Below are 16,142 nucleotides of genomic sequence, written 5' to 3'. Positions count from 1 at the left end.
AGGAAGAGTGAGACAGAGAGAAAGAGAGAGATGGGTGAGCAGTTAAAGCTGCAATTCATTCTCCTTGGAATACTTCAGAATTCCAGACAAGGTTTGGACACCTGAGGAATCGAGGGACACAATCAGTGTTGGATATTCCACAGAGGAACAGACTGAATATGTAGAATTTTGACCAAGACGTATGTATGCAATACCATATGGCAGTGAAGGCTGTTACAAGTAAGTGGTTAATAAAGTAATTTTAGTGGATTGACTTGAATGAAAAAGGTACACACAATTCTGGATATTACACAGAGGAAGAGATTGAAGACTTTGAACTAGACGTGTACTTTTTGGAATGGTGTGATTCGATTGGATGGAGGAATTGTAATACTATGCAGCCTTTATGAGTGATTGATTAATTATCTTCATTGGAGTCTAATCAGATTGTAGGACATATATTCTGCTCATTTCCACCTGCTGTGAAATTGTATGAGCATCTATCCACATATGAGAACACCTCGTAACTATGTCTAAACAGTCACGTCTTGCTCGTCCATCCTCGGCTGGTCCGAGCTCCAAACTTCCCTCGCCCCGACGCAACACACCAGCTGGGCGATCCAGGATTCTTGGAGTTGGTGAGAAAGTGATGCGAACAGGAAATGAAGGCAACATAGCCAGCCAAAGACCTCTTGTGAATGGGACAACACACTCACAAAACCAGCAAAACAAAAATTTAAAAGAGGATGACGAGGTGGCCCGACCCAGGAGCAGAATCAGTCCACCTAAAGTGTCCATAGCAACCGTAACCCAGCAACAAGTCACACTGCAGAGTAAGTATAATTTGGAAATTATAAGAGGTGGGTATTCGTGAACACACAACTGTACTTCTCATATCTGACCCCTAGTCATTATTTGGAAACTTTGGTGACTGTTTTTCAGGTGTCATGGTTTTGGAAGTAGTTGGTTAATTATTTTGTCATCAGTTCTTTTCCTATTCAAGATTTATTTTTAGATTTGTATTGTGTTTTGGTTTAGTCTCCATTGTGATATAGTTGTAAAGTTTTGTTTTGATATTGGTAATCTCAATTCCCTGCACTGTCAAATATAAAAAGCTGAGTTAACTTTAAAATAATTATAATAAAGAAACCAGCTTCAAAGTATTTTGAGTTTACTCAACTTTAGGCACATAAGTTTTCCCAAATTAACAAGTTTGTACAGTACGGCCAGTGAACATAATGGGATAAATTCAACAAACTCAAAAATAAATAAATAATGACTTTTACCTGTAGATCTAAGTTCATAGAACTTTTAAAGTATAGCTGACCATAGTTTTGGATTTTTAGAATTTGATATGATTGAAGCAAGTTTCCCGCGACCCTGTACACAGGATAAGCGGTTGACGATGGATGGATGGATGGATGAAGCAAGTTTTATTTTAAACACAACTTTTTCTATGTTAGATTTTTCAATCAACTTTTGAAATAGAATTTGTCAAAATTAACAAAATAGAAGTTGGATACTTTACAGTTTAAGAATTGGGTAGATTGCCAAATGTAATTTTACTTCCTGTGTTGACATTGTATATCAGGGCTAGTCAACAGGTGGCCGATTTGGCCTGCCAATCATCTTTGTCTGGCCCTCTGTGCAAAACTCAGCGTTCATATGTGTGAGCCTCAGCAATTAGCAGTGAGTTTAACAACGCTCATTGACATCCAATGTATTGTGGTCCAAATGGTCAAATCCACAGATGTAAAATATTATCACCCAAGGGTGTAACTTTGGTTTGAGAAGTGGGGGGGACACAATGATGTTCTCGATCGAAAAATGTTTTCGATTTGAATCCCATTTCCTCCATTTACATATAGGCTACATTTAGGGACTATGGCGATACAAAATCCAGGAAATGGATATAAAGTTGTTTATAATGATTTTGCCAAAAAGAATAATAGGCTACTAAACTATATATAAGAAAAATATGTCTTACCTTATTTATTGTATAATAGCCAAGACTTGAGAGAATCATTTTATAAAGTCAAAAATTTTCACAAAACAAACTTTTATTTCAAACTAACCGTTTAATCTGACATTAGTCAGAGACACATCCACCAAACCGCAGGTACACAAGATTATTTGTTACACAAGATGCAAAATTGAAACACAATCTCACAAACATAAAAACAAACATTTATCTTTAATATAAAGAGATTTTTTTAGTGTCCTCCATCTATCAATTCAATCCCATCTCTCCATACTAACTATCCACCCTTCTATACTGTCCTTTCTCCTCTTCTCACATGAAAAAACCAAACACATGCTTCCTGTACTCATTCGCCATGATAAACTCCTGGCAAATGTTTTCCTTGCTGACTTTATCCAGCATTTCTTTGTGAATGTGACAGACTGCTACATTGTTAATGCGAATCTGCAACATTGTGCTTCTCAGCCAGGTCTTCAACCTCCTCAGAGCACTGAAGCTCCTCTCTGCTTCCGCAGAGGCAGTAGGAACAACCATAAGTAGACGAATAAGTGTTTCAACTTGGTTGAAAAGTCCACGGACTTCAGGCAACTGATTCCTCAGAATAGTAGCGGCCTCTGAAGTGGTTGTGTAGGAGTATTGGAGCTTAAACATATTCAGCTGCACTTTCAGTGACCCTTCGTTTAATTCAGGATACTGGTCCACCACAGCAGTGTCTACATCCCCAGTTAGGAGGGCTTCCTCCAGCTTCGTCAGTGTTTTCAGACTACCCTGATCAAACCTCTCCTTCAGCTGGATGTCCACAGTATCCAGCACCTTGAAGAAATCAGCTCTGTAGTGTTCTTCTGGGGTTGTAGGTGTGTGTGCAGTAGTGACATTACCAATGAAGCGTTTTGGTGGACGGCGGATGTGGGGCATGGTTATGGGCTCAATATTTAGCTTGGTAATCATCTCTGTTGCGTGGCTGTATATCTCCTGGAACTTCTCCTCAGTTCTCTTTGCCCTCAGGGTGGTCCTTACACAATCTGCTGCAGAGAGCATGCCAGACACTGTTTCTGTTCGCATCTGCAGTGTGCAATTTAGGCACTCCAACTCTTGGATTACTTCAGTGGCCATCATGAGCCCTAAAACTGTGGTACCCTTTCCAAACCTCTCCAGCAGCCCTCTTGCTGTCACACCAGTGTTTGAGGCATCTGTTTGGACCATGTCCTCTAAGCTGAGTAGCACGGACTCGTACTGACGTAGCACAGACCAGATTGCTGGAGTCCTGGTCGTCCATCTTGTTTGACACAAGGGTTGCAGGTTGCTAACTGTCCCAGATGCTGCAGCTGCAATATTCACAAATTTTGTTTTGTATTTGCCTGACATTTTGTACAGACAGCCAAGCTTGTGGACCCAATCCAGGGCATCAGATGTCAGCGATGATGCTGTACAAGCAGCCTGGGTGACCAGATTTGCACAGTGGGCACCACAGTGTACATACAAAGCCAGTGGCTGCATCTCCCTTATCCTGGCCTGTGCTCCCTTTCTGTTGCCTGACATGTTCGCTGCTCCATCATATGTTTGTCCACGCAGACCAGACAGCTGAAGATTCAAGCGCAACAACACATCTGTGGCAACTTTTGCTAGGTTTTCCCCAGTAGTGCATGAGACTTCGTAAAGTCCCAAGAAGACCTCGTGAGGAACCAAATCATGGTCAACATACCTGACACATATGGCTTCCTGTTCAGTTCTTTCAATGTCCTGTGTTCCATCAATAATAATGGAATATTGGAGGAGAGGCAGCATGTGAATTGAGCTAATGATTTCCCTAATTATGCTGTTTGCAAATAGATTTAAAAATTCATTCTGGATTTTGGGGGATGTGTAATCATGTTTTCTTGTTGACAGCCATTTCTCTAAGCCAGGGTCATCTTCACATCTTACTTTCAGTAACTGTTTTAAATTACCTTCTTCAGCTTCATGGCCCCTAAGAGCAGCTCCCTGGCGTGCCAAGAGCTGTACAGAGCCCGCAATTTTCATGAGACACCGTCTTGATTTCTGTTGCTGTGCAGCTTTGGCTGAAGATAACTGGACATCTACTGGTTTTGTTTTTTGGCAGTGGGTAGTGATAGCAACTTTGTGTGCATTGCTTTGGACATGTTCTGCAAATTTTTGAGTTGCTACTCTAAACTATACTCAGGCTCGCCACATAACCATAATGCTATATAAAATATAGACTAACTCAGGGCTCGACATTAAGACTTTTTTTCGAACAAGTAAATCGGTCATTCACTGTCCAGGCAAAAAATAGGATTTTCTTTTATTTTAAATATAATTTATTCTCTCATCAGTGTTCAGTCAGCTTTGACATATTTAAATCTGCATATTTATGATATTTTAACCTTTATAAAGGGCATTTTTCCCTAATCGTTTAAAATATATTATTCATCTTTCATTTTAAATTCTTAAATTTGATCAATAAATTAAATTAGAATAATAAGACACTATATGGCTGTCAAATTAATAATTTACACTGAAAAATTACAACTGCATTAAATAATCTTATGAGATTGTTTTAAATATTTTTTGAATATGCAAATATGAAATATTGGAAAGAATGATACTTTTAAACAAGAAACTAAATCATCAGTAGGAGGCGGCAGGCGACCGTCTTAATGAGTGAGTCATTTATTCAAACGATTCATTCAAACTGCCGATTTGTTCAGGAATTAGGCATTTATATGGGTCATTGAATCTTTGACTCAACCGATTCGTTCAAAACGCTGAATCATTCAGTAATGAAAACACTTTACGTGTTCCTGTGAGAGGTGTTTTCTGCTGTGATCTTTGTTTTGAACTATTTTCGATGCTGAAATAAAGAAAAACAGTCAATATAGCGTATAAAATGTAAGTGACTTAATATTATTTCCTTGTTTATTTAACTGTCATATGAAATTGGTGTCACATTTTCAATTGTGATGGTATTCCACACTCTTGGTCGTGTGATGTTGCTTAACTGTATAAATATAAAAACTCTACATGAATTTTTACTGCTGTATGTACACTGAATTTCTGTGTGTGAGCTGCGCTCATTTGTTTTCATTTCTCCTCATGAGGCGAGATCCTAAACAGCACAACCTTGTTACCGTCGGACAGTCAGCGGCTGTTTGCGGATTGCGAATGTCGGCAGATATTTTTTTTAAAATGAACTTCCATTTTAAATGAACAAATATTGTAAGTGAACAACAATAGCTCAAGTTTAGAAAAACATTTATTATTAAGACTTTAAAAAATATTTCTGCATCTGAGTATAATGAGTTGAGTTGAGAATAACATTAAACTAGCAGCCAGAGTCTGCTTGTCATACATTGCTGACAGAAAACGCTGCGGTTTAAAGTGGACTCGTTTTCATGGTACACAGAATGTTCTAGGGCTAGGCAACATTAAATGTTTATCTAACAGTTTGAAGTTACCTAGCAACAATGTATGTTAACGTTAGCTCAATCAATGTTAGTATCAACAGGTGTAGACCAAATCAAAATTACCCTGACCTGATCTAATTTACTGAATCAACCAACTCACATCTCCTTTCTTTTTTTTCATGCATGAAGATATTAAAACCTGTTGCTGGCGTTTCATGACTGACTACTGCGATACCGGCTGCTCAGTAGAACTTTCAGTGCGCTTACAGTTACACTATTAAGAGTGTGCACGAGACGCGCGCATTGAGTGCATTCCTGCCTGTACGCGGACGCGCGCATTGACAGAGACAGGCAGGATGTCTGTGTTCTGCTTGGTCGTGCTCCTCCGTGGCGATGACGGCGCGCGGTTAAAAAAAATCATAACAAACGAATTTGAAGGGGGGGGGGGGGCACGAACGGGATTTTGAAAAGTGGGGGGGACACGAACGGGATTTTGAAAAGTGGGGGGGCTATGTCCCCCCTGTCCCCATAGGAAATTACGCCCGTGTTATCACCACAGTTGTGACAGACGTTGTCTGCACATATGCACATTTGGCAACATAAGCAATTGATTATGAAAACTGAACATTCAAAGAAAATGTACTGAAAATTTTGCTTTTATTCACTATTTTTGAAGTGTCAAACGATCGTGTCTCATCTGTTCAGGGTCGGTAGGGCATGGAAAAAAATTATAATGTGAAAATGAACCTGCAAATTATATTTGGTTCTGTACAGCAATGAATCATCCCTCACAATCACGAACAGCATCAACTTAGTTTGTTCTTCTATTGCCAATGATTTTCTACACAAACAATCTGGCTCCTGCACTGGCTATTGTGTGCAAATTCACAATATTTGCAGGACAAATGTTTCATGAGGGATGCGCTTCTGCCTCCCGATGCATTATTTTCTGCATCCCTCCCCCCCATGATCTGAGCAGCTCTTTGTCTGATTTGGAGGACAGCGGAAAGGGAACGCCGTCTCCGAACAGAGGTCAGCTCATTGGGTTGTTGATGCTAACCCCTAGCCTGTCACACCACATTCGCTGCAATACCCACCACGAGTCGAGTGCTACGTGTTGGGCTTGGGCTCCACAGGCATAGTTCCCGCTTCAGGCAACTCCCTGTGATGTATTTTCTGCAATACGGTCCCCCTGCTGGCAGGGCCCGTGTCTCCCTTGGGCAGTCCTCGCTGTCCCCGGTCGCCATGTCTGTAGCAACTCCTCCCTTGTCAGGCAGGATCTACCACCACACCATGTCCACGGGTGGCGGTATATGATACCTTTCATTGGGGCGTTGGGGAGGGTTACGTGCAGCCGGCCCAGCTGCTTCTAGCACGCAGCAGCCTGCTTGCACCTGGCTCGGCACACGGGTAGTGCATGGCGTTTTGAAGTGGGACCCCTTGTGTCACTACAATCAATACAGCGTCGAGTGAGTGACAGAAGGGGAACATCATGGTTACTGTTGTAACCTTCGTTCCCGGATGGAAGGAACGAGACGTTGTGTTCCCCTTGCCATGTCACTATCCATACCACTGTAATGTGCCGTAACCTTATTCTCGGCTCCTCTGTAAAAGCCTGTCTGACATTCGCTCCCCTGCTCCCCTTTATACCCTTATGTCTGGGGGCAGGGCATGCAAATTCTGTCTGCCAACTTGACATTGGCCTCTTCTCAAGTTCAGAGGTACGCGACGCTCTCAGAAGAGACCCCTTGTGTCACTACAATCGACACAACGTCTCGTTCCTTCCATCGGGGAACGGAGGTTACAACAGTAACCATGATGTTTTCAGATGTGGTTTGATATTGTGAGAAGGCTTTAGCAGGTCTAAATGTTTCTCCTCAGTTTTTATCATTTGTAAACAATATCTCTAAAATGTTAAAATGATTATTGAGGCCTGGATTTAAGTATTGGGTGTACATAATATATAGAACTTATAGGCAAATACTATAGCAGACAAATTTGTTTGGTGTTTTATGTATTATGCACATTATCATGCATGGTTTTAGGTATTTGGGTGTAGATTATGCTCAAAATGTGTGGGGGCATGTTTGATGTTTTTAAATTATTCTGGTTTTGTGGGATTAGATGAGCAACGGTGCTCATGTACCCCTCATGATTGATTTTTGTGGATTTTTAGTGTATTGCTCTCAGAAGCACACAAGTTCCTCATCACATTGTTTCCTCCCCACTCTAGCACAGTGGGGTGCAGATTAATGTCAGCTTGTGTGCATGTGTATGTGTTTGTGTGTTGTTGGGCTCCTCTTTTATACATTCCCCAGTGGTTTTTAATCCTGTGTTGTTGTGGTTTAAGAGCTCTGTGTCAACTCAAATTTCCTATGAAGTTATTATGCAGGACTCAAATCCTGCCAAATCAGATTCCTTCGTACACCTGTCAGTCAAGACCCTCAACATGTAGTAACTAAACAGTGGGTTGATGGGAAATGTTCATTCTTCTCTTTCTTCCTCCATTCTTTCCATATATTCTGGCAGTTAAAATGACAGCTGGAATCCAGGTGTTACCATGCTGATTCGTCCTCCATAAAGGAAACAACATTAAGCAAGCATAAACCTGTAGAGACATAAACAGTATTTGAAACATTTTCTATGAACATAGTTTCATGAAATCTCACAATAATTTGTAGGAGATGGTGAATTCGTAAGATATTTTATGACTTTAAAAAGCTCATCAGAAAAGGTTAGACTTTTATTTGGAGACCAATCAATCACCAAACATAATTTCATATTGAAACAATACCATTTCCCATTTCCTCCTATTCAACACTTTATTTTAAGAAATGAAACATCAGTGAACACATTTGGTTACTCATTCCATATTTATTTATGTAATATACAGTACAACTGGCTGATATATGTCAATGACCTGTAACTGTTATTTCAAATCATGGTCCGATTTAGGGTTTGATTAAGGCATTAGACCTTTAGGCTTGAGTAAGGGATTACAGTTTATTTTCCACAATGTATTTCAAAATTTCGTCAATGTATTTTCTCTCTCGTGTGCATCTTGAATACACCTGTTTGAATGTGTGGAAGTGTGAACAAGATTTGAGAGTAATTTGAGAGATCTCACTGTGAAATCTGAAACAGTAGATTGATTTTCTTTAGCTAAGATTGGTCTATGCTTACCAAAATGTGAAACATTTCCCCAGTGGCCAAAGCGGTAAGTGTTGGGTGGCATATGGTCACATGTGAATGGCATTTACCAGGTGTAATGTCCATGGATGGGCACCAAAAGTGAGTTGAAGCGAGTTGTTTTCAGCTGTACAAGCTGTAATACAGAGATGCATATTTTATAAACTGAACCAACAACCCAACCCCTAAACCTAAACCTAACCATCTGTGGAGTAAAAATATAATGTTAGAGGGAAAAATGCAACCTGCGAATCATGCTAGTCACTGATTATGCAAAAGCGATTACTTCCTGGTTTCAACACGTGATCCGAACACTGGTTTTCCATGCTACTGAAGCAAAAAAAAAACACTTTTGGTTGTGCCTCAAGGTAAAGATGCTTGAGCTGATGCAAAATTGTCTGATAGGAGATGGTGCTTGTGGGTGAGTCAGCATAATGTGGGCAATCCTAGAGTACCGAGACTCTCGGAAACATGCTGATTTCCTGTGTGCTCACATCGTTGAGAGCTATGGTGGAAAGCAAGTTTTGTACATTTTTGTTCTTCTTGGAGCTTGACACCCATAGTCACCTTCCACTTTCATTGTGTGGAAAAGAGCAGCTTGGACATTCTGTTAGCAAACTTCTTCTGTTTTCCACAGAAAAAAATAACAATAAATATGAGTAGAATCCTGTAAAGGGATCAATGGAAAGGAGGAGGCGAGAACCGGCTTGTCAATATAAATAATAGTTTAATATAAAACTTAAACAAAAGACAAACACACACATGACGGACATGTCCGTAAACTATCTCTCTCTCTCGCACAATCCTCTGCAGTCGACCTTTATCCCTCACGGAGGCTTGATTAGCCTGATACGGGACCGGGTGTGTAGGATCACGACCCGGCCCCGCCCTGCCACAAATACATTTTTGGTGAACTATTTGTTTAATCAGTTCAATTTAAATTTTAAACAACATAAAAGCATAAATGTATTCATCAATACATTTTTTGGTTGGATGAACAGAAATTAATGACTGATAGATGACCCAATATTGATATTGGATGGGAGATGTGTGTGTGTTTTCTTGTCATTAAAGGTTTCTAAAAATGCAGACTTTAACATTTAGTTGTAATAACCAACCTCCCAGTGAAGAGTTAAATGTCTTGAAGGACCTCTTACTTACCTTCTTGTAACAATACATCATGTAAGTTATACCGAAACATTAATACAACAAACACTTTATACTTTTCCATTCATCTTTGAGCAATCTCTCAGATCCAGCCAGAAGAGTTTACATAATCACTTGCAATCTGATACTTATGTTTGCTACCTAAACATGTCCTCACAAAAATATCTGGAAAGAAAGTGAATACAGTCTCTTATTTCTTTTCCCGTTTTATGGCTGACAGATAAAGTGATAAGGGCAAGGTTTTTATCAGCAGTCTTAAAGAGGTTTCTGTTTATCTGCAGGTAAAATGGCTGAGGCTTTTGTTTACATTTCTGTTATAGCTCTTTGAAAGTTTATCACAAGCAGGTGTAGTGGGACAAAGAACTGTATCACAGTCAGTAAATTTCATGGCTGGGTGGTCTTGCTTATTATGGTTTAGCCAGACTGAGGTTATGGGAAAAGAAGGGGGTGGGAGAGAAAGAGAGAGGCAGTCGCAGTAGGCCTTTTTAACTTGTGTTTTATTGAACTGGTTGCATCTCTGCTCAAGCTTCTGTTGTTTAGTTTTGCCATGCTTAGACTGTGAGTGGTCACAATGATATTTGTGTTTTACGTATCAGTCTGCGATCTGCTGATATGAGAAGTATAACATTTCACAGTGGGATTATAGGATAGCTATTGTAGTATACCACCATAATGCAGTTTGACCTTTAATTTGGAGTTTTTGCATTGCAGGATACAAATCTAGAGGTGAAAGTATTCAGTTTGATGTTTAGTAATTCTCTTTCATTTCTAGGGATAGTTCTCAGAAAAACTTTCCATTTCATAAAACATGTCTTTCCAAACCTGTAAAACGTTTTTTTTCCAAACAGGGTGCAAAGTGTCTTAACGCACCAAGCTTGAGCTACATCTGTGAATAATGATTTACATTTTGGTCTGTATAGTACCTCACAAACATTATCATATGGCTTCAGTAGCCTGCACAAATTTAAAGGATTTATGGTGCTTCCTGTCCTTTCGGTATCTTAACCAACTCTGGTCACTATATGCTTTCGTTGTATGATAACAAAACTACAACAAAAACAAAAAAAACAGGATACATTATTCAAAATATCTCTTGTTGTGTTCCACAGAAGAAATAAAATCATAGGGGTTTGTTACAACATTGGAGTGGATAAATGATGACAGAATTTTCATTTTGGGGTGAATTATTTGTTTAATGATTAAAAAAGATGAATCCCATGATTATTTGGCACAATGTTAGACAGGGACATATCTTGTAATCAAGGGCAGGATGTAATTTATAGATATGGAGGGTGAAGCCATTGGAAGTGCTATGAGGATAGTGACTAGTGGGATTAGATTAATGAACTCATAATCCTCTCTGATTATCACAGATTAAAAAGTGAGACACACTTAATCCAGCACTGCCCAAACTGAAGATACCAGTAGAACTCACTGTGCCAGCAAGTTCAGAAAGCTGTTCAATAATAAAGGCAGAGTTTTTAAAGGAATAGTTCACCCAAAAATAATTTACGTACGTTTACTTTTTTTAAAAGACTGTTCATACTATTTTATTCATATGCATACAATGACCAGGGGCTGTTACTTTACAAGTGTTTTGTTTTTGTTTTGTTTTTTGCTCCTGGTCACTATATGCTTGCGTTTCAATAAAAGGGCAGTGTGAACATACTTCAAAAAATCTCCTTTTTTCCATTTAAGAAAGAAAGTTAAATAGATTTGAAACAGCATGAGAGTGTGTAAATGTTGAGAATATTTTTGGGGTTTTCAAATTTGGGTGAACTATTTCTATAACTATTTGTTTAAATGTCAGGTAAGCAGACAGAAGCTTGTATTTTGTCAAATAAATTATTGTAAGTTTTGTTCTTTGTTTTGTTTTGATTTGATTTGATTTGATTTGTTTTGATTTGTTTTGGTTTGGTTTTTAAAACATTCAAATGAAAGAAGCCTGACATGGATGAACACTATTTGCTTGTCCCAGATTTATTGTACCCTAATTACTCTTTTGAATCAGGTTTTTCAGTTATTGGAAGCTGCTCTATTAATCTCAGACCTACACACTATTATACCTTTAGACAGATGAGATGTTCTATTAGTGCAAAACAGAATTTATGTGGCCAAAAGTTGATCCTCAGGTCATCAACCAGCTCAGTGTATGAAAAGTGGCTGAGTGCTTTAAATTAATGGCAAATGGAATCTGGTAATTGTTCACTGTTTGACAGGGAGGATCAAAAAGGAGAGGAAGAGAAAGAAGGGAAAGGTTTATCATTTTATGTTGTGAGAAATTCTTCTTAAAATGCAGGGCTGATGTAAGGAGGAGGTGGACACTTTTGCTTACTTCAAGAATTTTACAGGATCCTTTCCACTGAGCTCATAGGCTGATTAATCACCACTGCGGATGTGAAAAATGGCTTACAGGACATGGCCGCTAGCAACTAGAAGTTTAATGGAGTCTTGTAGACAGAGTTAGAGAGAGAGAGAGAGAGAGAGAGAGAGAGAGAGAGAGAGAGAGAGAGAGAGAGAGAGAGAGAGAGAGAGACTCCCATAGGAAAGAAAAATCACAAATGCTCTTTTATATGTCAGCTATTTCACCTCAGCAAAGAGATTCAATGGAGATCAAAAAGAGACTTTTGCATACATCTCCTGCTTCTCAGATTTATTTTCCTGAGAAAAAGGCCCCAGTTATCTTACATGCGTCTCATATAAAGTTTCAGATGATGTCTCAACAATGTCTCACACTATGCTTACATTTCTTAAGATACTAAAGTCTTCAATCAAAAATCAGAGATTTCAGTGTGAGTCAAACATTTCTCATAAAATTCTTACAAGACCAAATGATCTGAGGTATACTATCCACATTCATTTTAGAGCTCCTTTATTTCTTATTGCTTTTAGGAGAAACATCTGAGACAAAGTTATTACTTAAATGTAACATAATTGGGATCTCCAGTAAATCTCCTGAGCTTTGAAAAAGCAACCCTTGAGCAATATTTTTTCCCCCTCTGAACTGTAAAATGTTTTTTTTTTTGTGAAGTAACCTAAAAATGTGCTTCATTGTGTACCATTTAAATGAACTGCAAAGTCAGAAAGGTTGTTTAATCTGACCAAGCCAACCTGAAAAACTAAGTTAAACACTAACAAAAGTATTTATTTTTTAATTTTTTGTGGGGGGGTTAGATCAAGTAGAAATTGATCCTTAAGCAAATAGATCTTAGACAAATTTGTCAATTTGAATTAGGTTACCTACTAGGCAAGAGCCAACAAGTTTTGTGTGTTTGCACAAGAATATACATTTGAGTCAGTTTGTGTTGATAGGTGCTCATTCGTGCTTCAGAGGGTTTAGATGATACAACAGTTTTTAAATGTCTTAGGTAATATGAATCAGACATAGCAAAAGAAAGAGCGGAAGGAGAAGACCTCTGTCAACAGCACCTGGTTTGGTTGTTGATGCTGTTTTTCTGTCCCTCAGAGCTGAATTCATGACCCGGGGCCTCATGTCATGCATGATGTGATGCACTGATTAGTTGTTGTTGCAGAGGACTGCATTTTGTAGCATGCATAGACACAACTAAAAGATAAAGTGGCCTCAAAAAGTAGTTGGACATTTGAGACACTCTTAAACATGTCTGAATGGCATTGCATTAAATATCAAAATATCAACAAATCAATTTAGACTTTTTCTCAGAGCTAATTTTTAAGCTTGGGCTGTTATTAGATACAGCCCACTAAGAAAGTGTACTTAGTAAAGACTCTTTCAGCAAAAAAAATAAAAAATAAAAAAATAAAAAAAAAAGGGTACAGATACTGGAATGACAAATACCTTTAGGCTAATGATACTCTCTGAAACTTTGTGGGGAAATCAGCACACCTCCTCACTACAACTAATTGATTGTTCTGAAAATGTTCACTATACAGACCGAAACGGATTCTTTTTAGCAAACGATGCTAGCTAAAATCAAGATAGAGACATTGAACCATCTTGTGAGGAGTCAGGGAATATTCTGAGAGTTTTATTAATGTTTGCTTCCATTGGAATCTGCAGTGGCAGTAATAGCCTAAAACTGTTCCTTCCTTTGTGGGTATTCTTAGATGGGAATTTAGTCTTTGGTTCCCAGCTCTCACTGTGGATGATGTTATTTAAAGTAACACAATGGTGGAATCCCTGTGAAAGTTTATCTGGTCTGATTATTCTGCGCTATTTAAATTAAAGTCACCAAACCATCCATAAATATCTCTAATATGCCAATCAGTGACATGCACAGACCTTAGCAGGGACAGGGGCGAAAGGACATGGACAGGATGTGAAGTAAAATCTGCTGTCAATAGTTGTTGAGCGGCTCCTGTAGCCCCCGTTCTGTGCACGTCAGTGATGCCAATTATTTTTTATCTTAGTGCATTCTAATGTTCTTGCCTAGATACCAAATCATACAGTGGCACCAAAAACTATTGAAATGGCATCTGTAATCAAATGATGTTATTAGTTTTGAAATGTTAAACATTCTCAGCCATTTTTGCCATTACTTTTAACCAAACAGTTTCAAAATGATATTTAGTGCATGCATGAAGTCAGTTCCTCTCAAGTTGTCACAGGTGTCATAGCAAAGTAGTCACTGATACAATTACTCACGTTTACTTTGGACATGTTCCTCTAACATTTGGTAGAAAGAAGTGTCCTAAATTTGAACAGTCATTTTTTGTTTACATAATTTGTGAATGTTTTACTTGAAAAGTGTGCTTGTGATTCGTCCCTCAGCACATGTACCATTTGGTCTGATATTTTGTTATCTAATGCCATTATATTTACATATTTTAAGTGTGGTTCAAGTGTCTAAATATTTGATCATGCATACTTTTTTTAATGAACCTCACAAAGCAAGTTCTTATGAAGAATCAAGTGATCTCTTATAGGCTACAGACTCTCTCCCTGAGTTTGCTGCAGTTTAATTGGATCTAGTGTTCTTTGCCCCAGTTTCACAGTTAGCATGAGTCTTTATGAGGCTATTACCTCTGACAGGTTTGAGGCTCACACATAGAGAGCACTGACAGAAAATCTTATCTTTTAGTCCTAAACTTGTGGAGTGAATAGACTGATCCTCGCATTTCGCCAGTGGTTGTCTTTCTCTCTTTGTTCTGTTGCTGTTTTCTCTGTCTTCACCTTTTCTTTTGCTTTTTCAATCACCACATTTTGTTGTTTGAGGTTACCACCACTTTTTTGGTCTGTTTGTTTACCTGGATACGTATCTAGGTCTCTCTATCTTCTCTGTCAATGTCTTTGTTCACACGTACTGCACTCAAATCTGATTTGCGCTGTAAAAACATTTTAATCAATATTGTTTTGAGTACAAATATCAAAACATTGTTAAATTATGATTAATTTACTCGAGAAACAACATTGCATAAGATATCAACACCTTTTTCAGAGAATATATCCGCTCTGACCATTCAGACAGATGCATTTAAAAACTCTGATTTTAATGATATTTGAAAAGGAAAGTTCACCCAAAATGTAAATTCTCTGATCATTTACCCAGATGCCATTCATGATGTGCATGACTTTCTTTCTTCAGCAGAACACAAACAAAGATTTTTAGAAGATTTCAGCTCTGGTCCATACAATGCAAGTGAATGGCGATCAGACCTTTGTAGCTCAAGAAATCAATAAAGGAAACATAAAAGTAATCCATACGACTCTAGTATTTAAATCCATATCTTCAGTGGCAATATGTGTGGGTGAGAAACAGAACAATATTTCAGTCCTTTTTACTCTAAATCTACACTTTAGCTTTCACTTTCAGATGTGAATGTGAAACTAAATAGGCACCATGTGATTTTCAGATGTAAAAGTGAAAGTAGATATTTACAGTATTAAAAAAAATACAAGGACTTAAGTTTTGATCTGTTTCTCACCCACAACTATTATATTTTTTTCTGAAGACATGGATTTACATTGAGAGATTACTTCTATGATTTGTTTATGTGATTTTTGGAGCTATAAAGATCTAATCACCATTCACTTGCATTGTATGGATCTACAGAGCTGAAATATTCATCTAAAAATCTTAATTTGTGTTCAGCAGAAGAAAGAAAGTCTTCACATCTGGGGTGGCATGAGGGTGGGTAAATTATGAAAGAATCTTTATTTATGGGTGAACTATCCCTTTAAACCCCATTTGCGTTTAGACTGCAGAAAATGAAACTGATTTGAGTCGGATATGCTAAATAAATCAGTTTCTTGCTGTCTGTCTGAACAAAACCTTTCTCTCTCCCTGTGTTTTTCTTTCTCTCTCTCTGTTTTTCTCTTAACAGGTTGTGTGCTAGTTTTCTTGGTGGCATCTCTGTTTGAAGTCTATTGAGGCAAGCTCTGTGTGGTTGCTTATTAGGGTCAGCCAAGAGGGTCTCACACACACACACACACACACACACACACA

General features: G+C 38.4%; 1 protein-coding gene across 1 annotated transcript in view; it reads left to right on the top strand.

Annotated features, from left to right (window-relative positions):
• Positions 1–475: 475 nt before the first annotated feature.
• Positions 476–16,142, top strand: part of LOC127634884 (sickle tail protein homolog) — a 119,543-nt gene continuing 103,876 nt past the window's right edge. Inside the window, exon 1 of the mRNA XM_052114617.1 lies at positions 476–812. Within this exon, the coding sequence (XP_051970577.1) occupies positions 509–812 (304 nt within the window). The 5' untranslated portion in view covers positions 476–508. The remainder of the gene's footprint in view (positions 813–16,142) is intronic.

Source organism: Xyrauchen texanus, chromosome 42 (genome assembly GCF_025860055.1).
Source record: "Xyrauchen texanus isolate HMW12.3.18 chromosome 42, RBS_HiC_50CHRs, whole genome shotgun sequence".
NCBI lineage: Eukaryota > Metazoa > Chordata > Actinopteri > Cypriniformes > Catostomidae > Xyrauchen > Xyrauchen texanus.
The sequence above is the reverse complement of the archived record's forward strand: the minus strand, read 5'-3'. Positions and strand labels throughout refer to the sequence as shown.